The sequence below is a fragment of the Dendropsophus ebraccatus genome, chromosome 1, assembly GCF_027789765.1.
Source record: "Dendropsophus ebraccatus isolate aDenEbr1 chromosome 1, aDenEbr1.pat, whole genome shotgun sequence".
NCBI lineage: Eukaryota > Metazoa > Chordata > Amphibia > Anura > Hylidae > Dendropsophus > Dendropsophus ebraccatus.
Genome location: NC_091454.1, coordinates 80,542,139 through 80,568,710, shown reverse-complemented (window position 1 = coordinate 80,568,710; position 26,572 = coordinate 80,542,139). Strand labels below are relative to the sequence as shown.

Genomic DNA, 26,572 nt, shown 5'->3' with positions numbered 1-26,572 from the left:
TTGAGTCTACGGTGAACAATCTCTAGCATCCCTTGACTGATGTGTGCCACAGTAAACAGCTTATGAAGTTTTATGTATATTTAATCATTGTATGATGGAAAACTCTGAAGATTTCTCATTGCTTTTAGTGAAAAGTAATAATGATGTGGTCTTACTTTCACTGTGAATTATAATACTTATTTTATTATAGTGGTGTGTGCATATGAGGTCTTTGCGTGTATGTTTGCTAAATTGGGTCAGTAGAGAAGCCAATGAGTGTTAGTGTTCCACAAATTAAATGTAGCCATTTAAGACTATGTTCACCCCAGTGGTTTTACTCAGTATTTTGGTCAGTATTTTTCGACCTAAACCAGGAGTGGATTGAAAACCTGAAAGGCTATGTTCACACACTGTTGAAATTTAGTGGATGGCCGCCACAACAATTATTTGCCATTAACCCCTTAACGACAAAGGGCGTATAGGTACGCCCTATTGCCGGTAAGGGCGTTCAGAGCGGGGCCGCACGGCGACCCCGCTCTGAACCGCGGCGGTCCTGGGTGCCGCTTGTAGCCCGGGACCGTAAGTATTAGCGGGCACGGTCCGATCGCCGTGCCCGCTAATACAGTAATCAGATGCAGCTGTCAAACATGACAGCTCCTTGGTGTCTAGTGGCGGAGATCGCTCCTCCGGGATGTTATCCCGGAGGAGCGATCTCCGTTTCTGAAGCCGGCCGGGGACCGCTCCAAGATGGCGCCGTCCCCGGCTCGGCACTCGTTTACTTCCGGCTGCAGCAGACGGAAGTAAACGAGTGCCGATCTCATGGATCTCTGCAGCATATGTATGCTGCAGAGATCTCAATGAGAGATCAAAGTGTATATACTAGAAGTCCCCTAGGGGGGCTTCTAGTATATATGTAAAAAAAAATATATAGTGTTGTTGTCAATAAAAAGCCCCCTCCCCTAATAAAAGTCGGAATCACCCCCCTTTTCCCAGGTTATAAATAAAAGTAAACAAATAAATAAATAAACAAACATGTTTGCTATCGCTGCGTGCGTAATCACCCGAACTATTAATTAATCACATTTCTGATCTCGTACGGTGAACGGCGTAAGCGCAAAAAAATCCCAAAGTGCAAAATTGCGCATTTTTGGTCGCATCAAATCCAGAAAAATTGTAATAAAAAGCGATCAAAAAGTCGTATATGAGCAATCAAGGTACCGATAGAAAGAACACATCATGGCGCAAAGAATGACACCTGACCAGCCCCATAGACCAAAGGATAAAAGCGCTATAAGCCTGGGAATGGAGCGGTTTTAAGTGACGTATATTTGTTGACAATAGTTTGAATTTTTTACAGGCCATCCGATACAATATAAGTTACACATGTTATATATCGTTTTAATCGTAACGACTTGAGGAACGTGCATAACAAGTCAATTTTACCCCAGGGCGAATGGCGTAAAAACACATTTCCCCCAAATAAATAAAATGCGGGTTTTTTTTTAATTTCACCACACTTTGAATTTTTTTCTGGTTTCGCAGTGTACTTTATGCAAAAATTCAGCCTGTCATTGCAAAGTACAATTAGTGACGCAAAAAATAAGGGCTCATGTGGGTTTCTAGGTGGAAAAATGCAAGTGTTATGGCCTTTGATGCACAAGGAGGAAAAAACGAAAACGCAAAAATCGAAATTGGCTCTGTCCTTAAGGGGTTAAATGGCGGCCATCCACTACATTTTAACAGTGTGTCAACATAGCCTTTCTGTGTTTTTAATCCACTTCTGTTTTGCTCGAAAAAATACTGAACAAAATAATGAACAAAAATACTGTGTAGGAACATAGCCAAAGTGTGGTTTGGAATGGAGTGGATTTGCGCCAGTATTAGTGATGTGACTTTTTTGGTGACTTTTTTACACCACTCAGCAGATAAACAACGATTATACACTCACCGGCCACTTTATTAGGTACACCATGCTAGTAACGGGTGAACCCCCTTTTGCCTTCAGAACTGCCTCAATTCTTCGTGGCATAGATTCAACAAGGTGCTGGAAGCATTCCTCAGAGATTTTGGTCCATATTGACATGATGGCATCACACAGTTGCCGCAGATTTGTCGGCTGCACATACATGATGTGAATCTCCCGTTCCACCACATCCCAAAGATGCTCTATTGGATTGAGATCTGGTGACTGTGGAGGCCATTTGAGTACAGTGAACTCATTGTCATGTTCAAGAAACCAGTCTGAGATGATTCTAGCTTTATGACATGGCACATTATCCTGCTGAAAGTAGCCATCAGATGTTGGGTACATTGTGGTCATAAAGGGATGGACATGGTCAGCAACAATACTCATTTAGGCTGTGGCGTTGCAACGATGCTCATTTTGTACCAAGGGGCCCAAAGAGTGCCAAGAAAATATTCCCTACACCATGACACCACCACCAGCAGCCTGAACCATTGATACAAGGCAGGATGGATCCATGCTTTCATGTTGTTGACACCAAATTCTGACCCTACCATCCGAATGTCTCAGCAGAAATCGAGACTCATCAGACCAGGCAACGTTTTTCCAATCTTCTACTGTCCAATTTCGATGAGCTTGTGCAAATTGTAGCCTCAGTTTCCTGTTCTTAGCTGAAAGGAGTGGCACCCGGGGTGGTCTTCTGCTGCTGTAGCCCATCTGCCTCAAAGTTCGACGTACTGTGCGTTCAGAGATGCTCTTCTGCCTACCTTGGTTGTAACGGTTGGCTATTTAAGTCACTGTTGCCTTTCTATCAGCTCGACAAGGCATTTCCGCCCACAGAACTTCCGCTCACTGGATTTTTTTTCTTTTTCGGACCATTCTCTGTAAACCCTAGAGATGGTTGTGCGTGAAAATCCCAGTAGATCAGCAGTTTCTGAAATACTCAGACCAGCCCTTCTGGCACCAACAACCATGCCACGTTCAAAGGCACTCAAATCACCTTTCTTCCCCATACTGATGCTCGGTTTGAACTGCAGGAGATTGTCTTGACCATGTTGCCGCCATGTGATTGGCTGATTAGAAATTAAGTGGTAACGTGCAGTTGGACAGGTGTACCTAATAAAGTGGCCGGTGAGTGTATATCCCCCCCCCACGTCCCTATCTTATCATGTTTCTTCCCACGTATCACTTTCGGACATGTTTATTTTCATGAAGAAGTCACTTATAGGCTATGTTCACAATATATTTAAAAGAGAAAAGGTGTCAGTTTTTGCCGCAGTTTAAAGCAACTTTGTACCCACAATTTGACCCCCCCCAAACCACTTGTACCTTCAGATAGCTGCTTTTAATCCAAGATCTGTCCTGGGGTCCGTTCGGCAGGGGATGTCATAAAAATAACTTTTAATCCTGCAGCACTGTTTCTAACGGGCGGGGCTTATGGTGCGTTTACATGTAACGGTTATCGTGCGAATTTGCGCGATAATGATCAAATTCGAAGGATAATCGTACGTGTAAACGCAGCGAACGATCTAACGACGAACGAGAAATCGTTCATTTTGATCTTTCAACATGTTTTCAAACCGTTGTTCGCAAAAAATTCGCAGATCGTTCCGTATGAACAATCGTTTGCCAATTTAACCAATGTGTGAGATAGGCTTAAGGATCGCAAAACGAATTTTCTGTACGATATATCGTACCGTATAAACGCTGATCGTTATGAAAAAAAAATCGTTACTCTGACATAGTTAATCGTACGATCGGGCCAATTATCGTTTCGTGTAAACGCACCATCACATTTCTATATGCATTAGGCTGGCACACCCTCTCTGTAGTTGTTCATACACAATTTTTCTTTTTTCACCATCATTTGACCATTTTTACTATTAAATTCAAAGGACTTTCAGTAAAAGACACACCCAAAGGGAAATTAGTCCACCTTAACTAGAATAATATACCAACCAAAATAGTCTGTATGGCAGCTTAAGGAGTCCAGAAGCAAGAGCTGTTAATTAGAAGGAATTATTCAATGGAAAACTGTCTTTTTAATATTCCTTCATTTACACACTGTAATTATGTTCCCTTTATGGCATACTGCTATATCAATACCTATAAAAAATATTCAGTCTTCATTTTACACTTCTAACAAATGATCCAATTCATTTACCAAATACATAATCATTTCTTGTTATTGGCATTTTGGAATTATTCAGTTTTTCATTGTATTTATTACATGTACATCATTATTACATGTTTTTCATGGGGAAACATTTGCCTAGGTTTATGTTGGAAACTTTACAATTCAGCATGGGTTGTTTTGATGAGTTTAAAGCAAATCTGTATAGTCAGACACCGCTCCCAAACCTACAGTACTTTTTGTTAGCTTTTCTAAAATTATGCCTGGTCCTAGGCTTCCTTTGTCTGGTGTTTGTGCTGGTATTTGGGTAAAAAACTTGTTTTCTTCTGGTGTTGAAGTGTCAAATGGGAGGGGCCTAGAGAATCCGTGCCCTAGGCCTGCAGCGCCTCTTTCCCCACCTTTGTTCTTTGTTGGCGTTCTCCTGGGCTTTATATTGACATTTGGCAGGCCTAGGACACTGATGCTCTAGGCCCACCCTGAATACCACACAAGGAGGAAAGGAAAACCCAAGCCAGACGTGAATTAAGAAATACTAACAAACAGTATTTGTGGTTATGGGCAGTGTCCGGTGATAGAGAATCACTTTAACACATATCTGAACATCAATAATTAAATTGTTTTGTTTGTTGTTTTTTCTTCTACGTTGATATCTATTAAATTGAAATACTTTATCAAATTCTGACTTCTAAAGCCATAATAATAATAATAATAATAATAATAATAATAACAATTCTCATGCAGCTCTAGCTGTAGCTCTGAACACAGTAACAGCTGTGTCTTCTGCTAGTATAAATGTTCCTGCCAAATTATTCTAGGTCAGAGAATTCTGTTTTACTATACCCCCTGCTACATCAAAGCAGAATGCAGCCAAGTTCCTTAGGATATGTTTCCTGTCTTATTTATTTGCCATTCTGTTTTACTTTTATATCTCCTGTCTGACAATGTTGTCATGCTTGTTTCCAGACCTCACATGGTCACTCAGGGGATCTTGCTACATACCTACTTTATTGTATTCTTTTTTTAATGCGCACTGGTAATGTACTTGTGTTGTAAAAAGGCCCATCCTATAGAGCATTTGGTTAGTTTCAAAACAAATATCATACAGGGGATAGTCATACTGTACTATGATCATTGTAGCATTTGGTTTAATTAAACTCTATTTTAATTTAAAAATTTTTTAAACTCTCCTCAATGGTTGACAAGGTGTCCTCCCATCAAAGCATAGAGGGTACTAGTAGTAGTAGCAGCAGTAGTAGTAATAATAATAATAATAATAATAATAATAATAATAATATTTTTTTGTGTGTGTGTGACTCTTGAAACATGTAAGATGCAGAGCACAATAAATTAATGTACAAGCACATGTAAGGATGCTCTATTTCCAATCTCCTCTCAACAAATAGTCTAATAAGCCAGTCCTAATTATTGGGGAATTCAAAAATTCAAAATTTACAAAAGAACCTTTTGATCTATGGTGAGATTTCCACCTATTTTTAAAATGAATGGGGCTGTGCGCTGAGTGCTTTGCCCCTGTGTTTCTTATTTCTCCTCTGAGAGCTGAACATGTGGTGTACTGTTCCATAGAAAGTCTATATACTCCATGCACCACTAGCTTAGCGCTTCACTGAGACGAGTGCTTCTACTCTTTAGTAGGGTTGAGCACCAAGTACCACCCAACTTTCACAAGTCCCCCCACCCATTTCAAGGTTCTATGCTTAGGCTAGTAGAGACATTAATACAATCCAAAAAATAGTTTTGTAAGATGGCAAAATTTAAAACCACCCATCATCTCACCCTTCCCGGCACAATAGTTGGGTTTTGCAGCTTTTCCCAAAACTTGGCTGACTTTGTTATCTTTTCATTTAATCTAATAAAGTGTGCATTAACATAAAGTGTGTATTCTGAAGGGCAATAAACATATGCACATCCCGCTCTAAATTAACGGCCAGCTATATTTCTAAATATGCCCTTAAATTGTCATTATGGGAGATAATTGAGCACTGGATATTGCAGCTGTGATTAAAGGGGGCCTGCTTAGTGGTGTGCTTACTGTCATTTTGGAATACACAAGTGCTAATTTTTTGGTTAGTGAAGAGGCTAGTGTCACATAGGATGTCAGAGATCAAGAAGAGTCTTTCTCTACCTAAAGTTTTGCTTGTGTTAGTAAAACTGATCTATATAAAATATACAATTTGTGCTGCACAGTCTAATGTTTTTGTTAGTGCTTCACAGCAAATCACTTAGTAGAGGTTTCCATTTTAATGCAAATAAAGGTGAATGAATGCATGCTAAAAATGGATCCAAGTTGTTTCTAATATGTTTTGTATACTAATTCCTCAACTTAAAACACAGATTGTTACTATATCCCTAGTTAACAGGGTCAAAGAGGGGACAACACATTGACAAGTTGAATGGAAAAATTCAGTTGTCAAATCTCGTATATACTTCCAGGTGGAATAACAAAGAAACAAAACAACAGAGATATAAGAAAAGATGATCTAGCATTGTCAGCTCATGGTAAATGCTAATATTTACTAAAAAAAAGATATGTTCTGGAGTGCTGGCAGGTCTTTTTCTAGGCCACGTTCACACAACGTATATCTTGAATTAATCACGGCAGTTGTTGCGATTTGCAACAAAGGCCATGATTAATTCAAAATATGAATTGCCCTGAAATCAATGGAATCCCACCTGGAGTGTATACCCATAGTATACACTCCATCCGGGATCCCTAGCGGCCACAAGAAAAAAAATTCAGTTCTATGCGGCTGCTATTCACTGAATAGTGGCCACACAGAACTGTCAGTTCACAGAATTGAAAGTGCGGCTCTGTCCACACACTCTATATTCTGTGCAAGGGTGAATTGGGATGCAGGCACACAGGGATGTGCCCGCATCTCAATTAAGCACACATGAAGTTCATCCAGACGGTACTGCAGTACTGGCCAGCATTATCTTTACTGACACTGGCCATTCTGTGACACAGCCTAAAGGGGTTGTCCAAGGATCAATTTTTTATTTTTCTTAGTTGATGGAAGGGAAAAAAAAATCTCTTACTCCAATCCCCTGTAGCTGCTACTCCGATACTTCCAGTCCTCTTGGCTACTTCTGGGTTTCTGAGGAGTGAAACTGCTGTAGTCAGCGACTGACAGAACAGGACAACTACTGAGTGGACGGTGTATCATCAGGAACCTCTAACCTATGTATCGGGGATAAATGTTATTGGTCAGATAACCCCTTTAGGTATATCAGAATTTGGTCTTACGATGAGCAGCGTTTGTCCTCATTCAGACATTACAAATAAGATCAGTGTTTTGAAACTAAAGTTAGGAATGGATGCAGAAAAAAGGGCTCCTAATCTTTCCCCCTGAAGAACGGTTGGAGAATGTAGTGGTTATTTGTAGTCTTTTTCACAAGTAGACACAAATGCTTGTTAATTATGACTAAACAAGAACTAGCACAATAATTCTGCTGGTTGCAGAATATACTTACACGTTGCAAAACTTACAATGCAATACTCCACAGTTGGCTGCCAACTTTCACCCATTCTTTAGAGCATCTGTGGGTCTCAAGTTGGCTGTCTCCTGCCACAGTTTGCCCTGCCTAGGCTTTGGTCATGGGTTTGCCACAGCTATTTTGTATAGATCTTCTGTGTGCTTCCATATGCCTTTGGCCTTTATTATTATTACATAAAAAAAAAAAAACATTAGTTGGGGAATTTATAAATGTTCTACTATCAAGGTTAAATGTGAAATTGTTGCAAATCTATGTGCAAGTCTATTGGTTTATTAGAAATGTGTGTCATTAGTAGGCTTTTTAAGAAGCTTACCATCTCTTTATAGGGATTGAATTTAAGGCATATATAAGCTTTATAAATTGCAATTTTATTTTATTTTTTAAAAAATAAAATTTTATGGAAAAAAGGTGCAAGTTGACTCCTGCCCAGACTAGACTTATCCTTTGTTAAATGTTTTCTAGTATAAAAGCATATATGATATACGAATGGCATAATAAACACAGCAAATGATAAATTCCCCCATTTTAATCCTATTAACAAACTTTTTTGCCCTTTTCCTGCAGAGATTATCAAATGGCTCTATTGATTCCAATGATGAAGCCAGTCAGATGGTGGAACTTCAAGAACTACTGGAAAAGCAGAATTATGAAATGACCCAAATGAAAGAGCGCTTATCATCTCTGTCTGCTCGGGTTGGGGAAGTTGAACAAGAAGCAGAAACTGCAAGAAAAGACCTTATAAAAACAGAGGAAATGAATACAAAATATCAGAGGGACATCAGGGAGGTAGTGCTATTTACCGTTTACCTGTGACCTTAAATAATGCATTTCCCATAAATATTGGTTATACACATGTGGTGACGTGGGGCTGCAAAGGATTGTGTAGTACAGAGCTAGCTGGGTGAGATAATACATAGTGTATGTCATGAGGCAGAGTTGTGATGCTAAAGTCCCCTGTGTACTACACACACATTCCTGTTTATTAAGGTATTTCAGTGATTCAAAGTGTAGACGACACTAGGATTCCAAGAAAGAACCTTAAAGGAGAAGTCCGACCAAAATTAATTTTTGATATGTTATTACTTATGGAAAGTTATACAAATTTCTAATGTACATTAATTATGGGAAATGCACATATAGGGCTATTTCCCTTAATTTAGTAGATCAGGAAGTGTTAAAATTCTCTCAGATACAGTGACGTCACGACGAAAGGTGTAATTCCTATGGAGTGTCCAGCAGGGGGTGCTCTATATGTAGAAGTCTATGGGACTTTATTGTTTCTATGGATTTCTATGTAAAGTAATGGAATGTAGTGTACAGTTATTGAATGAATACCTATATGGAATACTTTGGGGAGCAAGTGTCCTTGCTCCCCAAAGTATTGCATAAATGTATTCAATCAGTACATAAGGATATCACAGTAAGCCCACCGATCCGCCGCCCGCCGATCCGGACCATATACACAGAACTACTGCTCCCATCATCTGCCGATAGTATGAGCAGCTGATGGGAGCAGTAGCTGGGTTATGGCTATCACTTGCCTGCCGCCGGGTGCAGGGGGGAGCTGCTCATCACACAGGAGCGCTCCCCCCCTCCTCCTCCTTCTGTGATCCGGGAAACCTCCCCCCTATCCCAAAGCTGACTCCCCACCTGGCCGCCTCTCTCCCCCCCCACATACCGTCTCCAGATGCATCAGTGCGGACACCAGGATCGGGAGGTGGTATGTTTGGGTTGAGAGCGGCGGCCAGGCGGGGAGTCAGCTCTGGGATAGGGGGGAGGTTCCCTTGATCCCAGAAGGAGGAGGAGGGGGGGAACGCTCCTGTGTGATGAGCGGCTCCCCCCTGCGCCCGGCGGCAGGCAAGCGATAGCCATAACAAAGCTACTGCTCCCATCACCTGCGCATACTATGAGCAGATGATGAAAGGAGTAGTTCAGTGTATATGGTCCGGATCGGCGGGCGGCGGGAGTGCTCCGGATCGATGGGCTTACTGTGATATCCTAATGTACTGATTGAATACATTTATGCAATACTTTGGGGAGCAAGGACACTTGCTCCCCAAAGTATTCCATAGATGTATTCATTCAATAAAGCACTGTACACTACATTCCATTACTTTAAATAGAAATCCATAGAAACAATAAAGTCCTATAGACTTCTACATATAAGGCGCCCCCTGCTGGACACTCCATAGGAATTACACCTTTCGTTGTGACGTCACTGTATCTGAGAGAATTCGAACACCTCCTGATCTACTAAATTAAGGGAAATAGCCCTATATGTGCATTTCCCATAATTAATGTACATTTGTAGATTTGTATATCTTTCCATAAGTAATAACATATCAAAAATTAATTTTGGCCGGACTTCTCCTTTAAACTTTGCTGAACTGTTCTTGTGCAAAAATCCAATAAACATACAGTTTTGTATAACACAAAGTACTGCTTTTAAGCTTGGGAGTAAGCATATTTGGTCACTTTGCATTTAAGATCACTGCGAATAGCAAGTAAACAGAAGAATTTGTCTTTAAGGCACTTTAGTAGAGATTAGAGCTTATAGCTATATTCAGACTCCCTAGATGTTCTGTGGGAAGCAGACGATTGTCATCCAAATTGCACAGCCCGATGTTCTGGGGGAAGAGGCCCAAGTCAGTAGCGATCTGCTGCCACCGCTCCTATTGCACAGAGCAATGCACAGCAGACTGTAGCCTCTCAACATGCACTATTACAGTGAATTGTTTTTAGTCTGAACGGCTAGTAATTGGTCAAGTAAGGCTGATAATCATTTAGCTTACAAGGATCTTTACAGTTTGGATGGGATGTGGTTAAGAAGAGAACATTCCTATTCACAGAAGAACTCTGTAGACTTGTCACATGATTTCCAGAGTGACGCATGCAGAAGCACAACCACTGATGTCGAAGCTAATTACCACCATCTCTGACTGGAGGCCTAACTGAGGATGGCAATGCCAGGGGGCCCTTCAGCAATTTCTGCAAGCCTTGATTAGACAGTCTGTTGCAGAAAGTAGACTTGCATGTAACAGGAGGGAAGATCTTCTCCTTGGACTTAAACTTTGCAGAAAATCAGGAAGAACTTCAGGAGCAAGATCTTGACATGAAATATATGTCTATTTACTGTTCTCTTCCTGTATATGCTGTTATAGGTTACTATGAAATCTTACAGATTAAGGCTATGTTCACATAACGTGAGAGATCCGGCCGTTCCATGACCTGGCCGGGTCACGGAACTGCTGGTCTCTGAAAAGATCATCCCGGCCAGTACTGTAGTACCGGCCGTATGATCTTTGCACCGCAGAGTTCTGATGCGGGCGCATCCGTGCACGCCCACATCAGAACTTCTCACTGCACACTATGGAGCAAGCAGCCGAAGCAGCCCGCTCCATAGTGTGCACTGCCAGAGTTTTCTGCGGCCGCTATTCAATGAATTCAATTTTCTGCGGTTGGATAAAATGTAACTGGGTGTGTTAAAGACCCAGAAACATGAATACTTGCACTGACAATATCCTTTAGTGTGCAGTAGTGCGACAAGTAAAACAGCAGCATATATGTAGAATATACAGTACCCAAATACAGAAATTCATACAGTAACACAGAAACGGTTACCAGATCACTGCACATTTTTACTTCTTTTAGTTAAATAACAAAACACCATTAATAGAAAATTTGCCTACTACAAGCTATAGGTAATATTTAAAATATTCACACATTGCTCTGCTTGGCAATGTCTACTATATTATTCCTAGTCACTGACAGTTAACCTATTGTGGGTCTTTGTGAGTTACACAATGTCTTACAGATACTTTACATTGATTTTACAATATCTACAGTGATCATAGAATGCTGAATAGGTGTTTCACCTGTATATATATTACAATGTACTTTGTGAATTTCAGGCTATGGCTCAGAAAGAAGATATGGAAGAACGAATTACAACTCTTGAGAAGCGATATCTCAGTGCACAGAGGGAAGCAACAGCCATCCATGATATGAACGATAAGATGGAAAACGAACTGGCAAATAAAGAAGCTATTTTACGTCAGGTTCAGTATATTTTGCAACTTATGTATTTTATCACCCTGGAGTATATATTCAAATGTGTTTAGTGTGTTTATTGATGGCTATTACAGTAACAATAGTTTAAACATGTATATATTTATGTACCAGATTCTAACTACTATTTTATTTGCAGTTAGCAGCACAAAAATGAGAATGTCTCCCTGTATTTGGTGCCACACACTATAACATCTAATTCTAAATTTATGTGATTATCTGGCGCTCAAAAAAATTTCAATAAGTTACCTCTCTCCTGGTGCATTCCCGGTGTCTCCCTGTGATGTGTCCCCAGGTCCCCTGCTGATCAAAGCCACCGCTACCTCCCCAGACCAACTTGTCTTGGCAGTGACAGCGATGTCCTATTTCACTTTGTCTGTGGACGTGGGTGCAGTCAGTGGATGCCCCAGGAGGACATTGGAGAGATGTTTGTTATCTTTTATATACGGGCAGCAACACCTAAAAAGTTTTTACTTGGCGGATAACCCCTAATGAACTTGCTTAGTTGTTAACTTCAGTACTGATAAAACATAAAACTATAAAATAACAAGTAAACTAGTTAGCCAGAAGGACTTACTAAGCCCTGACATTTTATTTGTTAATAATTGCCTCTCAATTTTTTTTTTCTTCTGGCTCTGTTCATCTTGTTCTTCTTAAATGTCTTTTTCTTAATATTTAATGTTAATGCTTTCTTTTTTTTTTTTTATCTTTTCATTTTTCTACCAAGCATTTGCCCAGTTTTTCTGCTGAATTATCTTGATCTTTAAATTCTTCTTAATGTTATTCTTTATTTTTTGTTACTATTTTTATTCTTTCCTTCTGGCTCATCATTTTTCTCTTTTTCCTTATTTTCTCATACTATTTGCTCTGTTATCACTCCTGTTAATTTGTATCCTTTACTTTTTTAATTCATACCTTTTAGTTTTGTTTTACCTTTATTTCTATTTTGTTTCAGTGGATATAAACAGCCTAGACACTCCTAAAATCAGGCAAAGGAAATCATTTCAGATTTATTTCCACCTTCAATGTGACCCCTAATCTGTACAGTTCCTTAAAAAAAATTAAATTGTTTAGAGGGAAAAATAAAAATAACAAACTAAACCTAATAATAATATGGTTGCAAAAGTGTTAACACCCTTTTTGGTTGTATTGAGCTGTTTTACTAGGATTTCCCTGACATTTTCTTAGTTGCACTTTCCGTAGCCAGCTTGCAATACATCATAGGGATCACATTGTCAAACGTTATCAGTCAGGACAATGGTACACAAGAAATTTCCATTAGCTATACTATGGAACACAGTGAAGACAGTCAAGAAATTGATAAAATTTGGCACAACAATGACATTACTGTATGTGCCTTAAAAATTGATGAAAACAAAAGCAACATCAAGGGAACTGCAGGAGCTGCCAAGTACTGGTTGTGTACTACATGTGGCATCAATCTCTCATGTTCTTCATATGCCTTAACTGTGGAGTAGGATTGCAAGATGGAATCCTTTTCCTACATAAAAAAATCTATATAGATAAACATCTATGTTTTACTACCTACACTACCGCTCAAAACTTTGGGGTCACATTGAAATGTCCTTATTTTTGAAGGAAAAGCACTGTACTTTTCAATGAAGATAACTTTAAACTAGTCCTAAATTTAAACAAATACACTCTATACATTGCTAATGTGGTAAATGACAATTCTAGCTGCAAATGTCTGGTTTTTGGTGCAATATCTACATAGGTGTATAGAGGCCCATTTCCAGCAACTATCACCCTAGTGTTCTAATGGTACAATGTGTTTGCTCATTGGCTCAGAAGGCTAATTGATGATTAGAAAACCCTTGTGCAATCATGTTCACACATCTGAAAACTGTCTAGCTCGTTACAGAAGCTACAAAACTGACCTTCCTTTGAGCAGATTGTGTTTCTGGAGCATCACATTTGTGGGGTCAATTAAACGCTCAAAATGGCCAGAAAAAGAGAACTTTCAACTGAAACTCGACAGTCTATTCTTGTTCTTAGAAATGAAGGCTATTCCATGCGAGAAATTGCTAAGAAATTGAAGATTTCCTACAACGGTGTGTACTACTCCCTTCAGAGGACAGCACAAACAGGCTCTAACCAGAGTAGAAAAAGAAGTGGGAGGCCACGTTGCACAACTAATCAAGAAGATAAGCACATCAGAGTCTCTAGTTTGAGAAACAGACGCCTCACAGGTCCCCAACTGGCATCTTCATTAAATAGTACCCGCAAAACACCAGTGTCAACATCTACAGTGAAGAGGCGGCTGCGGGATTTTTGGCTTCAGGGCAGAGTGGCAAAGAAAAAGCCATATCTGAGACTGGCCAATAAAAGAAAAAGATTAAGATGGGCAAAAGAACACAGACATTGGACAGAGGAAGACTGGAAAAAAAGTGTTGTGGACGGATGAATCCAAGTTTGAGGTGTATGGATCACAAAGAAGAACATTTGTGAGATGCAGAACAAATGAAAAGATGCTGGAAGAATGCCTGACGCCATCTGTTAAGCATGGTGGAGGTAATGTGATGGTCTGGGGTTGCTTTGGTGCTGGTAAGGTGGGAGATTTGTACAGGGTAAAAGGGATTCTGAATAAGGAAGGCTATCACTCAATTTTGCAATGCCATGCCATACCCAGTGGACAGCGCTTGATTGGAGCCAATTTCATCCTACAACAGGACAATGACCCTAAAGACACCTCCAAATTGTGCAAGAACTATTTACAGCAGAAGCAGGCAGCTGGTATTCTATCGGTACTGGAGTGGCCAGCGCAGTCACCAGATCTGAACCCCATTGAGCTGTTGTGGAAGCAGCTTGACCTTATGGTACGCCAGAAGTGCCCATCCAACCAAGCCAACTTGTGGGAGCTGCTTCTAGAAGCGTGGGGTGCAATTTCTCAAGCTTACCTCAACAGATTAATAGCTAGTACGCGGAGGAGAGAAAGAATTCCGCACTCACCGGTCAGTAGAAAATTGGTTTATTGATCCATACACCGAAGGCTTCAGCTGGGAGGGGGAAGATGTTACGCAGGTGTGCTCTCTATTGCTGTAGAGAGCACACCTGCGTAACATCTTTTCCCTCCCAGCTGAAGCCTTCGGTGTATGGATCAATAAACCACTTTTCTACTGACCGGTGAGTGCGGAATTCTTTCTCTCCTCCGCGTATTATGAATTACTTATCTGTTCCTTGCACCCCGATCTGACGAGGTTTGCCTACACTGGACATTGCTGCATATCTCCCAGTCCTTGGCCCGTTCTTTGTGCTCTTTCAGCTGGTGCCGGACGATCTGTTCTTACCCATTAGATTAATAGCTAGAATGCCAAAGGTGTGCAATGCTGTAATTGCTGCAAAAGGTGGATTCTTTGACGAAAACAAAGTTTGATGTAAAAACAATTTTATTTCAAATACAGATCATTATTTCTAACCTTGTCAATGTCTTGATTTTATATTCATTTCATAACGTATGGTGGTGAATAAGTGTGACTTTTCATGGAAAACACAAAATTGTTTGGATGACCCCAAACTTTTGAACGGTAGTGTCCAAAATCTTGTGGGAAAATAGGTTATGTTCCGATGAGATGAAGGTTGACCTTTTTGGCCTTAATTCCAAAAGTTATGTGTGGTGCAAAGCCAGCTCTGCGCATCACCAAAAACACCATACCATATTAAAGCACGGAAGAGGCAGCAATATGCTTTGGAGCTGTTTTTCTACAGCTAGAAATTGAGGAACTACTAAATTAGTCACAGGAGATACCCTCACAGTCTGACACATTTTAAGCACTTTTATAAGGAAGTCCAGATGTGCAATGCTGATAGACTGCTACCCAAGAAGACTGAATGCTGTCATAAATTCAAAGGCTATGTTAGCAAGGTATTAGCTACAAGTGTGCTTATTTATGCAGCCATATTATTTTAGTTCTTTATTTTTATTTTTTGTTTATTTTTAAATTGAATTGTACAGATTATAGGTGACATTAGTAAAAAAGTTGTAAAAAAGTTCAGAAAATATGGCATTTTAACAGGTGTATAGACCGTTTATATTGTCCGTTCCTACATCTTTCAAACTAATATAGCTTTATTCTTTTTTAAACTTTTATTTTCTGCCTTTTTCATTTTCCATATACAGTATTATATATTTGCCTTTACATTTTCTTTTTAGTCCTGTTCACCTTTTCAGGGAAGGTAAGAGCAGGTTAAAAAACTCTAATCTGCTGTTATGTTTCCATAGAGCACGGGACCATGAAAGTGAAGGAAGTAGTCTTACCTTTATCATCAGCACTATTTTTTTAAATCCCCAGTTAAATTAATATGTAAATTAGGCAGTTTGGTGTACTGAAGGCAGCACTAGCCCCCTCAGTGCATTGATCCGCCCCAGTTGGCCTTGCCCTCTTCATAAATATCCTGCTTTCTGTAGTGATGAGCACTGGAGTGGCGTCACTGCAAAGCTCCTTCTCTGTATTCATGAGGAGTGGCCAGACAGCAGGCCAAATCAGTGTCCTGAGGGCCCTGCTTAATTTATATATTAATTTAACTGAAGATTCAGCAAAAAGGAGATGAGAAGAGAATGACCTTTATTTTCAGTATCCTGTGTGCTGTGTAAACATAACAGCAGGTTACAGTCTTCAAACTTGCTGTTAGTATCCCTTTGCCTTTTCATTCTGGTTCCCTTATTCCGCTCTCCTCATTTTTGTTTTTATTTTTTTGTGCTTTTCCCTCTTGTTGGTCTTAATTTTCATTAGTTTTCTTTCTTTCCTTCTAATTTATTGTTCTTTTTATCTTCCTTTTTCACCTTATTATTCCCCCTCTAGTTCGTTCTTCTAGTTAATTCTTCTTCTGCTACCTGTAGTGAATTATCAGAAGTTACTGTCGGTATGAAAATATGCCTTAGTTCATTCATTTGACAATCTCTAAGGTATAGTTGGTTTATGTAGGCATTCATGCTTTTATTCTTTCTCAAATGCCTAGTGCTTGTCTAAGGAAACAATAGCTCCTGCCATCCAAGCAAATGCTGTTGGCTCAGTGTAGTGCAGGGCCCATAGCTTAAAGCGTAACTATAATTTCTCAGATAAAAAGCCCATGTGTTACAATCTAAAAAGAGCCATAAACTACGTTGATAGTTTGTGTGCTTGCTGAGATATCACTAGTTGTTTGGCTCAGAAGAATAAATTAATTTTTATCCTGGCTGAGAGAAAGTGGGCTTGGTCTCACCTCTCCTCCCCCTCCCACCTTATCTCCTCCCCTGCCCCACCCTCAGCACTAGTTTATTTCTGAAGTATGTTAGAAACCCCATAAGGGTAGCTTCACACACACTGTATCGCAGCGGATTAGATCTATATAACTGAACACAGCTTCAAATCTGCAGCATCAAATCTGCTGCAGATCTGTTGCGGATCCGGTGTGTGTGAATGCACCCTAAAGCACATAATTTTAAAACTTTACCCCTCAAAGAATTCAAAACAAGCCATAGGACTTTTATTAACCCTTTTAGGTGGTTAACTGAAATAAAAGTGGAGGAGAATTGTATTAACTTTTCAACTTTTTTTTGTGTGCAAATTTTTTGAGAATGAGGAAAGGAGGGGGGATGGAGAGGGGTGGTGAGGTAGAGAAGAAAGGTCGGGGATGTAAGAGGTGAGGAGTGGGCATAATAAGAGGGATGATGAGAGTGAGAGGGATTGTGAGAGTGGATGATGAGAGTGAGAGGGGATGATGAGAGTGAGAGGGGATGATGTGAATGAGAGGGGAGGATGACAGTGAGAGTGAGATGGGATGTCAGTGAGATGGGATGACAGTGAGAGTGGATGATGAGAGTGAGATGGGATGACAGTGAGAGTGGATGATGAGAGTGAGAGTGGATGGTGACAGTGAGAGTGGATGATGAGAGTGAGATGGGATGACAGTGAGATGGGATGACAGTTAGAGAGGATGATGAAAGTGAGATGGGATGACAGTGAGAGTGGATGATGAGAGTGAGATGGGATGACAGTGAGAGTGGATGATGAGAGTGAGAGTGGATGATGAGAGTGAGATGGGATGATGAGAGTGAGATGGGATGATAGTGAGAGTGAATGATAGGTATATGGCAGCAGCCACGCCGGCTCGGGCACACCCCTGCCCGCTGTGGCAGGGCCCCAGGACCTGTCGCCGGGCATCAGAGCGGCACTGGCCTAGTCCCGGATATGACCCGGTAAGCCCCGCCCCCATCGTGGTAAGCCCCAGCGCCCACTGCAGGGTGGGGCTTACCGGGACTGTTGCCAACTATGTACTGGGTTTCATGAGAGTAAAGGGGGGAGCAACAGCATTGCAGAGGGCCCAGTAACATGGCGGCCAGCGCCGGAGGGGTGCCCGTGGCACCGCTGGCTCAAGCACACCCCTGCTGGACATCGGTCGTCATGAATCAGCAGTGATGAGACTGAAGGGGGGACTGGCCACACCGGCGGGGCAGCCATGAAGACAGCAGCCACAGTGCCAAGGCTGCAGGGAAGGTATGAAGGGAGGTGGCGGGACTTGGGCGGGGACATATTTTAGAATCTGTACCAAGCTGCTGCTTAGGCAGGGTACGGATTCTCAGGAATGTAGGACAGTTTTAAACAAGTAGCTCAGAGCCAAACACAGTTCTGAGGGGACATTCATCTGCATGTATTTCCAAAACGGTTCACATTTCGTTATTACTATAAATTGCAAAAAATTATTATCATGACCTAGGCCAAAAGAAAATAAAAAAATATTATAGTTGCGCTTCAAGTCCGTCTTTCTGCCAGTGCACATGCGATTAGTGTATATAACAATATTGCAGCTCATTATTTTAAATTATTTTTCTAAATTATAGTACATTACCTTTGTTATGCTGGCAGCCAGAAAACTAAGTCCCAGGTGTGAACAAACATCAATAACATTGAGAGTTACTGATCTAGCATTCAGCTTATTAAAGCTGTTTTGTTTTCTCTGAAAGGACTGTTTTTGATTTGGCTTTTTTTTCCATATAGTTCATTTGTAATTCTTTAGAACTTTTTCTACATGAAAAGAGAGCATACGTTATAACTACTAATTAACATTGACTTGCAGATGATGTTGGATACATGGCACATGGTTTGGGTCTTAATATAATTTTGATTTCATGTAATTTTCCTTTTAAATTTGACTGTTGGTATAAGATCAGGACTTACTTTTTTTTGTCACGGAATAAATTATTGTCATATATTTCCCAGTTTACAAAACAAACTTACACACACATAAACGCACCTACAAATAAATTTTGGTTCCCTATCATTTTCATTTAGGCATTGGTATTTGATAACCTTTGAAAACCTTTAGCAGGATACAACAGCGGGACTGCAATTTCTGTTTTAGATCTATTTATTAGACATTTCAAAAATGAAAGTTAATGTTGAAACACTAAACAGTTCAGTAACTCTATTTACATCACATTATCCATCTTATTTTGATCCTGAGTCTGATATTAAATCTACTTTATAGTGAAGAGCTGCATACCCTCTTCCGATAGCTTCAAAGCTTAAACCTCCCAACATTCATTTCTGGGTTGAAGGGGCATTCTAGCCCTTATGTAAAAAGAAAAAAGTATGCTGCCACTGGTCCCCTGCAGCATCCGGTTCCCCCGGTCTTCTCTTTTTCTTGCTTCCAAGACAAGTGCTTAGAAACAGGACCTGCGGCTTCAACCAATCACTGGCTGCAGAGGTGCCCCTTCTCTGCCAATGAGGCAAAAGGTCCTGTTTAGGAGCAAAAAAAAAGGGATAGACTAGGAGAACGTCTATAGTGAATCGGAGCTGCAGTGGACCAGCCGGGGACTGGAAATAGGTAAGTATTGTTTTTTCTTTTATCCCCCCTGCCCAAGCAGCATACTTTTTCTTATATAAGAGCTGAAATACGCATTTAGGCTGGGTTCACACTATGTATATTTCAGTCAGTATTGTAGTCCTCATATTGCAACCAAAACCAGGAGTGGATTAAAAACACAGAAAGGATCTGTTCACACAATGTTGAAATTGAGTGGATGGCCGCCATATAGCAGTAAATAGCGGCCATTATTTCAATATAACAGCCGTTGTTTTAAAATAACAGCAAATATTTGCCATTAAATGGCGGCCATCCGCTAAATTTCAACATTGTGTGAACAGAGCCTTTCTGTGTTTTTAATCCACTCCTTGTTTTGGTTGCAATATGAGGACCACAATACTGACTGAAATATACGTAGTGTGAACCCAGCCTTATATGGTAGAGTTTAGACTTGTAAATTGCATTTTGGCAAAAATATATACCATACATTGTGTGTTCATTGTACTGTAAGTAGGCAAAACTAATGATACCCTTCATTATAGTAGCTAAGCTGTTAGGTGTATGTTTTAATACTTTTATCATTTATTTTATACAGCATAGAGCTATGATTGCAGCTCTGGGATGTAAGGGATAGTTAATATATCATTTATTTTATTACAATGGTAATCTGCACAATAGCTTGGATAATGGGGCTAAACTATAGCCAAAGCTGTGGCCAGATCTGTAGCATTCAAGCTGTGAATCTGCAGCAAAAATCTGATAGTGTGCCTCAGATTTCTGCACCTCATTCCCAACCCATGGGAAGATAAATAGTTCATTATATTTTCTATATGTTAATAATAAAAAAGTGAGACTTTGTAAGGCCGGGTTAACAGCTGTGAAAGAGGCTTCATTGGGTGCCTCCATTGGAGGTTAAGTCCAAAATACCAGACAAAATAGAGCAGCATGCAGCACTATTTTGTCCAGTAAATGCCACATACCATGCCTGATACCTGAATGACCTAATGAAAGTCAGTAAAGCCCTTACAGTAGTTTTCATGTCAGTAGTTGTCACTCCTTAAGCAACTAATATACAGTACGTTGCTGCCAGAGCTGTAGGGGACATAGCTATGCTTTATACTTACCTGTACTGCTCTCCTGGTTTCGGGTCTGCCTCTGTCCACTAAGGTTATCTTTTCCGTTCTGACAGGAAATTGCGCTCTACACAGACACCTCTATACTGTCTATGTTGAGCGTCTGTTTCCTGTTAGAATGGCATATCACCGGAAGTTGTGAAGAAGATGACATTGGTGGAACGTGGGAGGCCCGGGAACAGGCATTGGCAGTAGAGCAGGACAGGTAAGTATATGGCCCCCACAGCCCTGGTAGCAGCATACATTAGTTGCTATGGGTAGACAACCCCTTTAAGTGTAATGGATGCATCAGCACCAGTTTTTTCATTGGTTTTCACTATATATTGGTTTATTAATATGCTACATTAAAGTATTTAGGGAAACTGCACAGAGTCACATTTTTTCCATAGACTTTAATGTAGCACATTCTCAGATTCAAAATACAATTGCATTTTGTACCTTTTTCACAGCAGTAGTTTTTTTATTTTTTATTTTACTGTATGTGAACATAGCCTAAGTGTGCAACTTTAGAGGACTAACAATTTTTGTTTAGAGATGAATGGCTTTATTTTTAAAGTAAAGATGTCCCCATCTTTCTGAAGTGTAGATGGAAGAGAAAAACAGACAACTGCAAGAACGTTTGGAACTGGCTGAACAGAAGCTACAGCAAACTATGAGAAAAGCAGAAACGCTACCAGAGGTGGAAGCAGAGCTGGCTCAGAGAATAGCAGCCCTTACCAAGGTACTGAAAAAATAAAAAATGCTCTGTTGTATCTACAAATTAACTAGATGCATATTGTATGTAGTTATGAAGATACTGGTTAACTATTCTACATGTTTTATTGACTAAAATGCATTGAGCTTATATTTATTTATATATAGAGCACTTGCTTCTTTTTTTTCTTTGCCCATGAGATGTTTTATATCTTTGATTTTTGACTTTGTGTTGTGCATGGGGAAATCTGACAAAACTATTTTTGAAAGTGGACAGAATATTACATTTGTAAGCGAACGTTACTTTTGAAATCATAAGTGGGGGAGAAACAAAAGAACTGGGTAGACTTTGATGGCTTTTCAGTAGCGAACTTGTGAAAAGGTTGGTTTGCCAAACTTTTCGTGCTGAAACGAACTTTAATGAGCCGCTCATTATACTTACATGTCCATGCTCCCTAGGGTGTTTCATTTTTGTCAAGATGTAAATTTCAAATGACTTTGCTTACGCCCTAAGTATCAGTGATGGAAAAGACTTGTATGCCAAATTCCAAAAAGTTTGGATAATATTTAAAGGTTCCACAATTTCATAAGTTTTGTAAAATTAGCAAAAAATATGGTAAGAAGTGCTGTTTCCAAGGCAACCTCTCAATTACCAGAACAGTATACATACCTCTCCCTTATATATCAGAACTCCTAAACAAACTGAGCGAATACAGATAAGCATGCATGATGTAGAAGCTGCAGACAGAAACAAGGATGGTACTGATGAAGCTTTTTGGAGTAAAGTTATTGTGGGGAATTTATGAATGCCCTACGTCTTTAGTTTGGAGTGAAAAAGTTGCACAAACTCTGCGCCTGTTAAGTCTAAACAAAGTGAATGAAGCTTACTTAGTGCAAAGGGTGCATGGCTTATGTGCCGTCAGATTTATTACAATATATGCTAGAGAGCTAGTGCATATTGTAACTAAAATGTATGCTAGCTCGGGAGCTGGCGTACATTTCAAACTGTGTTGTGTGGGATCAACACTGTAGCGCTGGAGTCATTAAGAGGTGTAGACTTCTTATGAATCAGCCGAACGCTAAGGCTGTGTGATTTTTCCAAGGACCACATGGGAGATGGCGGTTTAAGCGAATTCCCCTCATTATGTTTATCTGGGTTCTGCAATAGGACGGCCCCTTGTTAAAAGGGTTATCCAGCGCTTCAAAAACATGGCCACTTTTCCCCCTACTGTTGTCTCCAGTTCAGGTGCGGTTTGCAATTAAGCTCCATTTACTTCAATGGAACTGAGTTTCAAAACCCCACCCAAACTGGAGACAACAGTAGGGGGAAGGTGGCCATGTTTTTGTAGCACTGGATAACCCCTTTAATTTGTAGTTGACTGCAATTTCGAGCGTTCTAGAACATCTATGATAATCATTACACAGACCTGCAATAATGTGAGGCTGGAAAATTGGATTGTGTCTGACTTGGGACAAGGACATTTGTAAGTTATGGATCTTTGGAATATGTAAGCACTGTAAAAATACTGTGAAACAATGTAGTAGATATAATAAATAATAAAATTATTAGATATTTATGTTTTTAATTTGCATTTAAAAGATATGTAATCTTATTTCTTTTACAGTAAAATAAATGAATATGTTTCTCTGCAGTAAAAAAATTCTATAGCTTCAGTTTCATTTGTCTAAGGCCATTCCCTTTCTGAAGTAATCAATAGTTAATACTAAAACCTGTCCAATGAACTTGTCACATCCTAGTCTTTAAATTTATTTAGGGCACTTGTGAAAATGTCTCCTCAGTTTTTATTGGGGACACTGTATATCTGTCTCTAGCTTTATTTCTGGCCATACACGTTCCTATCATGCCCATTGTGGGGAAATACACTTACATTTTTTAAGAGAATTTTTTTAAGTCGTTTATTTATGTTTTATCCTTATATAATTTTCCCACTAAATGTTCACTTCAATGTCCCTGGGTGACTAGGGTTGCTGTGTACTTTTTGCAATTAAAAAAATATTCCTTACTAATCCATATTGTTAGGCCTAGTTCATGTTTTCATTCACTGGATTCCTCCTGGATTTCTCTCATATTTTGCAGTGTCCTTGACAAGATGGTAATTCTGTTCTTTCCTTTAAAGGGGTACTCCAAAGGAAAGAAATGTTTTTAAATAAAGTGGTGTGAGAAAGTTATTCAGATTTTTAAATTAGTTCTGTTAAAAAAAAAATCTGAAGCCTTCCAGTAATTATCAGCTGCTGTATGCCCTAGAGAAAGTGTTTAATTTTTCCCAGTCTGACAGGGCTCTCTGCTGCCACCTTTGTCTGTGACAGGAAGTGTCCAGAGCAGGAGATATTTTCTATAGGAATTTGCTACTACTCTGGACAATTTCTGTCATGGACAGCACAGAGCAACAAGTCAGACTGGAAAGAATTCACCACTTCCTGCAGAGTATACAGCAGCTGATAAGTACTGGACATTTTTTAATAGAAGTAATATACAAATGTGTATAACTTTCTGATGCCAGTTGATTTAAAAGCAATTTTTTTTCTCTGGAGTACTCCTTTAAAATTAGTGGAACCACCAATTGGCTTTAGTACTTATTAGAAGGAGACTGTTATCATACCAATCATCTTATTTATAAATGCCGGTATATTAGTGAGATAACACACAAGTCTATTGAAAAAATGGAAACAAATGAGCAAACAATGAGACAAGAAAACAGAAATCCATGCCCATAAGAGCTAACAATCTAAATGGCAGGTGCAAACACAGCATTAGGAATATTAGTTTTGAGTACATACTAGGTACCCATCATTTCATTATTTTAGCCCTAGATTACTTTACTTTTCTGTTTAATTTTAAGGCTGTTATGGCTAAGCATTTTTTAAGCATTTTGTGCCATTTCTTTAGTTTTTTTGTGGCCTATTATTCTGGATTTATGAACTTTATCCCTTTCCTTTTCCTTGACTTGTTAGTCTGATCCAACTTCTTCTACCTCATCTGATGATTATCAATATGTTATGGAAGCTAAGCTACAAGAAATGATCTCCATACGTAGGAAGGTAGTCCTACAGGACTTTACTTTCTGTCGCTGAATAGAATCCATGTGATTTTTGTTTTCTTTTGATCCTTTTTCTTCTTCTTTTGTGCTTTAATTATTGATAATCAACCATCCTGCAGTTTAGTGCTTTAGGAGCTTATGATTTACAATATGAGGTTTGTGTTCAAACCATGCACAGTCTGCATGTTACATTTGGCTGACTTCATTGCTCATAAATAACCCCAAAGTTCTGCTAGTGCTGAATGCAGCAGGCCTCTGTTAGCTGACACATTTCAAGCAATGCTGTTCAGCTGCCTGCTTCTATACTATTTCTTTTACTAGAGTGAGTCTGCAGTTAGTAGTAGCTTGCTTTTGTCTTGTAACTACTTGAGGAACACATTACTATTTGAGTTCATCCATGTCAGAGCAGCTCCTTGTGTTTTTTCCATAGGCAGAAGAAAGACATGGGAATATTGAGGAAAGGATGAGGCATCTGGAAACACAGCTTGAAGAGAAAAATCAAGAACTTCAGAGGGTATGTATAATAGTCACAAATAGTGTAATAATGTATTCCTTTAACATAAAAAAATACCACTTTTACTATCACACAGGTTTCATACATATGCTTAAAATAATTTTAAACTCTACCCAATAATTTTAACCCCTTAAGGACCGGGGCAATTTTGATTTTTGCGTTTTCGTTTTTTCCTCCTTGTGCATAAAAGGCCATAGCAGTTGCATTTATTTCACCTAGAAACCCACATCAGCCCTTATTTTTTGCGCCACTAATTGTACTTTGCAATGACAGGCTGAATTTTTGCATAAAGTACACTGCAAAAGCAGGAAAAAATTCAATGTGTGGTGAAATTTAAAAAAAAAACCACATTTTGTGTATTTAGTGGATATGTGTTTTTATGTCGTTCACCCTGGGGTAAAACTGACTTGTTATATATGTTCCACAAGTCGTTACGATTAAAACAAAATATAACATGTATAACTTTTATATTATGTGATGGCCTGTAAAAAATTAAAACCATTGTTTACAAATATACGTTCCTTAAAATCGCTCCATTCCCAGGCTTATAGCGCTTTTATCCTTTGGTCTATGGGGCTGTATGAGGTGTCATTTTTTGCGCCATGATGTTTACTTTCTATCGGTACCTTGATTGCGCATATACAACTCTTTGATCGCTTTTTATTAACATTTTTCTGAATTTGATGCGACCAAAAATGCGCAATTTTGCACTTTGGGATTTTTTGGCGCTTACGCCGTTTACTGTGCGAGATCAGGAATGTGATTAATTAATAGTTCGGGCGATTGCGCACGCGGCGATAGCAAACATGTTTATTTACTTTTACACTTATACTAGAAGCCCCCCTGGGGGACTTCTAGTATAAGTGCACTGATCTCTCATAGAGATCTCTGCAGCATAGATATGCTGCAGAGATCCATGAGATAGGCACTCGTTTACTTCCGGCTGCTGCAGCCGGAAGTAAACGAGTGCCGAACCGGGGACGGCGCCATCTTGGAGCGGTCCCCGGCCGGAGCGATCTCACCACTAGACACCAGGGATGACACGGCAAACAGTAATTGGATGCAGCTGTCAACTTTGACAGCTGCATCTGATTACTGTATTAGCGGGCACGGCGATCGGACCATGCCCGCTAATACCTGCGGTCCCGGGCTACAAGTGGCACCCTGGACCGCCGCAGTTCAGAGCGCCCTAACGACCGCAGGGCATAAATATACGCCCGCAGTCGTTAAAGGTTTAAACTACCCATAAAAAAAAATGGTTGTAATTTTAAGTGAAAATAACCTTTTGACCTTTTTTTTCCCCCACAAGAAGGTTGGAAAAAAGGTCCAGTGCCTAGGGCAGTACCTTGCAGGGGGGCAGTACCAGGGAGCAGGGGGAAGGAAAAACTTTTTTTTATTTTTTTTTAGTCTCCCATCTCCTGTTATGACTTGCCAGTAAATCTGGTGTCTTTTTGAAGGGGGCGAGAGGGGGGGGGGGGGGTTGATTGCTCCGGTCTGGTATGGCGATCTTGTTCAGGTCTGATAAATGTGAGGATAAATTTGTTTACGTTTTAAGCAGTTAAAAACCATGAAAAACACAATTTAGACAATGTTTCTACATGCAGAGAAATGCATGTGGCTGAAATTCTCTCTCCCCCCAAGAAGGGGCATCTTCAGGTTAAGTGCCTAGGGCAGCAGCTGCTGTTAATACGGCCCTGACTATGTGTGCAC

At 39.9% G+C, this 26,572-nt stretch overlaps 1 protein-coding gene across 5 annotated transcripts in view; it reads left to right on the top strand.

The window, feature by feature from the left end:
* Positions 1–26,572, top strand: part of PPFIA2 (PTPRF interacting protein alpha 2) — a 282,744-nt gene that overhangs the window by 199,186 nt on the left and 56,986 nt on the right. For all 5 annotated transcript variants that reach the window (XM_069955681.1, XM_069955675.1, XM_069955687.1 and 2 more), the window contains 4 exons: positions 8,157–8,378; positions 11,504–11,650; positions 21,183–21,317; positions 24,779–24,862. In XM_069955681.1, the coding sequence (XP_069811782.1) occupies positions 8,157–8,378; positions 11,504–11,650; positions 21,183–21,317; positions 24,779–24,862 (588 nt within the window). The remainder of the gene's footprint in view (positions 1–8,156; positions 8,379–11,503; positions 11,651–21,182; positions 21,318–24,778; positions 24,863–26,572) is intronic.